This window comes from Cupressus sempervirens, chromosome 9 (genome assembly GCF_028749045.1).
Source record: "Cupressus sempervirens isolate cs-2001-9-10 chromosome 9, ASM2874904v1, whole genome shotgun sequence".
NCBI lineage: Eukaryota > Viridiplantae > Streptophyta > Pinopsida > Cupressales > Cupressaceae > Cupressus > Cupressus sempervirens.
The window spans coordinates 258,348,977-258,352,911 of NC_143126.1; the positions used below are offsets into that span (position 1 = coordinate 258,348,977).

At 37.1% G+C, this 3,935-nt stretch overlaps 1 protein-coding gene across 1 annotated transcript; it reads left to right on the forward strand.

The window, feature by feature from the left end:
- The first annotated feature begins 1,368 nt into the window (after window positions 1–1,368).
- LOC149538427 (F-box/kelch-repeat protein At5g15710-like) lies at window positions 1,369–2,880 on the forward strand. The gene has a single exon (XM_089799755.1). The coding sequence runs from the start codon at window positions 1,515–1,517 to the stop codon at window positions 2,724–2,726; it is 1,212 nt and encodes a 403-aa protein (XP_089655881.1). The 5' UTR covers window positions 1,369–1,514; the 3' UTR covers window positions 2,727–2,880.
- The last annotated feature ends 1,055 nt before the right edge of the window (window positions 2,881–3,935 follow it).

Consider the following 3,935-nt stretch of genomic DNA (forward strand, 5'->3'; position numbering starts at 1 on the left):
CTAAATTTTCTTTAACTTGGGATCAAAAGAATATCTTTTGCAGAAATTTCTCTAAGCTGTCTCTTTTGTTGTGAATCTGCATAAGTAAAATGGTCTCCTTGTGAAGTCTTGGCCGCTCAAGAAGTTCTTTTATGATGTTTATTCGTAAACTGTCTTTGTATTGGTTGCGGATATTCTCGAATGGGTACAATCTTTGATATAATGCCATTCCGTTTCCACCACTCCCTCGTTGCAAAACTTACAAATTCTGTCTTCCCACTCTTCTTTAGAGACTTTCCATTGCCAATTTCACATCTCAAATGATATGATCCAGATTGATAAGTAGGAGATGATTTCCACAGCTAGTCAAATTGTGATGTGAATATCAGGATTTAACTGTGTGATTTTGAGTCAAACTCGATGACCCATGTTTCATGAGTAGTGATTCAACATGAATCCATCTCTCATGAGAATAAATGGAACATTTAGCACTCATTGGATCTAGGTGATGCTCACAGGGGTGAAGCACCGGGACTTCCCGGGAGGTCACCCATCCCAGTACTACTCCAGCCTGAGTGATGAGCTTAAGGGGCTTTCTAATGAATGGTTCATAAGGCACAACACTTGGTGAAGGTTTTGCAAATGGGGTTGCAAGCTTTGGGTTTAACTGTGGAGGAAACTCCGTAGTTAAGCGCGCTCATTTGATGAGCTTAAGGGGCTTTCTAATGAATGGTTCATAACGCACAACACTTGGTGAAAGTTTTGCAAATGGGGTTGCAAGCTTTGGGTTTAACTGTGGAGGAAACTCCGTAGTTAAGCGCGCTCAGGCTAGAGTAGTACTGGGATGGGTGACCTCCCGGGAAGTCCCGGTGCTTCACCCCTGTGAGCATCACCTAGATCCAATGAGTGCTAAGTGTTCCATTTATTCTCATGAGAGATGGATTCATGTTGAATCACTACTCATGAAACATGGGTCATCGAGTTTGACTCAAAATCACACAATTAAATCCTGATATTCACATCACAATGATCCAGATTGTCGTGCTATAGGATTCAAGACTATCTCAAATTTGAATGGTGTGATTGTACTACAGACGTCTGTGCCCGCTTCAGGAGGGACTACTTTCGCCCAGCCTACTCCAAAATAGACTGCAGGGCGGGTAGTGGAGACATTAGAATAGCAGGTATTACAATTTGAAATTATTTTTATCTATTATAGATCTGATAAAAAAAAGTTCTAATAAAGTTTTATAATTTTGTGAAGTCTGAAATCTTCAGACTAATCATATTACGTACAAATATCTTTATATTTTTGGCATTCAATTTCCACCACATCCTTATGGTAGAAAAGACAAACTATTTCCTGCCACTCTTCAAAGAACCGTCCATCTGCCCATCTCACATCTAAGATGATTTGGACCTCAGTTCTGATCCGTGCAACCAGCAGTCTAATCTTTTCCTTGATAGAATACAAAATTGCAGATGAATCTATCAATAATTAGCTCCCTGCATCATCAAAAACCAATATATCTGAAATGAGACCGCAACAGTTGAGCTGCAAATGCAAATGTTTGCAAACCAACACAGAAGAACAAGAAGTGGGTTATTCTCAGAATGACTGCTTCTTAACAGATCTACCGAAGGACTTACTAGGACACATTTTATCAAGAACAACTGTTGATAATGTGATAAGAAGTAGTTCTGTCTGCAGAGATTGGGAGATGTACATAACCTCCAAATCCTTCATAAAAGTATGGAGAAAATCTTGTGGGTCTCAGGGACCCCCCTGGCTATTTGCATTGTCTACATACAACTGCAGGGGCTGCTGCTCCGCTTATAATCCTATCTTGAATAAGTGGTACTCCATTCCACTACTTTTTCTGCCCAAGTCATTGAGAATCCCAGTGGCGGCAAATGGGGGTTTCCTCCTTGTGAAGGGGAGTTCAATTGGGGGTTTCCAACATTTTGCAGTATGCAATCCAATCTCAAAGCAATGGAGAAACCTTCCGCCATTGCACAAGCCAAGATCAAGCGGTCTTATCTCTTTGATTGAAAGAGGATTGAATCCTGATGACAACAATGGCGGTGGATTTCAAGTCATTGTAGCGGGTGGAAGATCACAAGATGCAAATGGGTATGAGCCATCCATAGAATTGTATGATTCAATGGCAGATTCATGGAATGTGGTTGGGCAGGTCCCTTGTGAATATGCTGTGAGGTTGGCTCTATGGACGCCCAATGACACGGTTTATTGCAATGGGACTATCTACTGCCTCACCTCAGCTAGGCCTTATAGTATTATTGCCTTTGACTTTGTAAATGGGGTTTGGAGTGAGGTTATGGTGCCTAGGGCACCATATTTGTTGTGCTCCTTCCTTGTTCAGAGAAGGGAGAGACTTACTCTTGTTGGAGGAGTGGGTTCTCCCAGGGACTGTAAATGCTTGAAGGTTTGGGAGCTGAACATGGAGGATGGGTGGGTAGAGATTGAATCAATGCCCGGTGAGTTCTTCAGCTGGTTTTTGGGTGGGAATGCGGATTTTGATTACAAGTTTGCTGGATGTGGAGATTTCTTGTATTTTTTCAAGGATTCTCAATCTCAGATGTTAGTGTGTGAGCTCTCCTCTCATAGTAACAAAACATCTTGGAGATGGATTCCTGGGTGCTCTTCTGTTGGGTCGCAGTTCTCTAAATGTTCGATTAGGGGTATGTTCATACAACCACGGCTCGATGTTTCAGGTTTATATTAAGAATTCTAAATTGGAATTTGGGTATCTTGGTCTTTGTTACTATTCGCAAGATAGTTTTATTTAGGGGAACTACATAAATGCCAAAATTGATCCAAACAATGCAAACGAATGATACTTATGTGAGGACCTCAATCTTTGAATCTTTTTGTAATCACTCTGGCGCTGAACTATTTTTTTTTTTTTTTTTGCGTTCTACTCGCAATTCTATGCCTCTGACAGAATAAAGATTGAACTCTCAGCAAACAAAAAAATACACAGATTATGTTTAATTTGAATGGTATTAGAGTCACTGATGAATAGTAATTGTCAAACAGTCAGTTTGTATCTTTTTGTAATCTCACTCTGGCGCTGAACTTTTTTTTTGTTCTACTCGCAATTCTTTGCCTCTGAAAGAATAAAGATTGAACTCTCAGCAAAAATAAATAAAAATACACAGATTATGTTTAATTTGAATGGTATTAGAGTCATTGATGAATGGTAATTGTCAAACAGTTGCCTCTATTGTTGCATACTCATTTCCATGATGGCTTATAAAGAATGATTTAAAATGTTGATGTTAAAAAATATGTATAATTGACTTTAGAAGCAAATTTCTATATTTTTCAAATTGATTGTCAAAAATTGGTAATATTAAAAAGCTGAATGTTGAATTGCTAACAATGAAAGTACAAGGGAAGAAAGAGATTTGCACTCAAATGGATATTTCTATTGTATCCCCTTCATAATGTATCGAGTTCATAATAATTTTGCAAATTTTTCTTCTGGATTAAAGACCATAGAGATTTTTTATTGGCAATGCTTCAGCTATGTAGCAGTCCATGCTCCTTATGTGTACTATTATAGATCCCTTCCAATTACCACTCATAAAAAGTCCCAATACAATGTAGTTGAAGTTGATCACACATGTACTAATAGTTAATCATTTTAAAGTTTTTTCCATTGCTGATTAGTCCACTTGTACAAAAGTACTACTTTTTTTCATAGTTAATGACATTTTCAAAATAAAACTACAAATTAATTTATATTTAAAATTTTAATGTTAACATAAAAATGAAATATACTTAATATTACATTTAAAATATATTTTAAAACTATAATTTATAATTTATAATAATTAAAAATATATATCAATGTTTAATTATATATATATATAAAATACAAACTATTTTAAAAATAGCTAAAACAATTACTTAATATGTATCCAAAAAC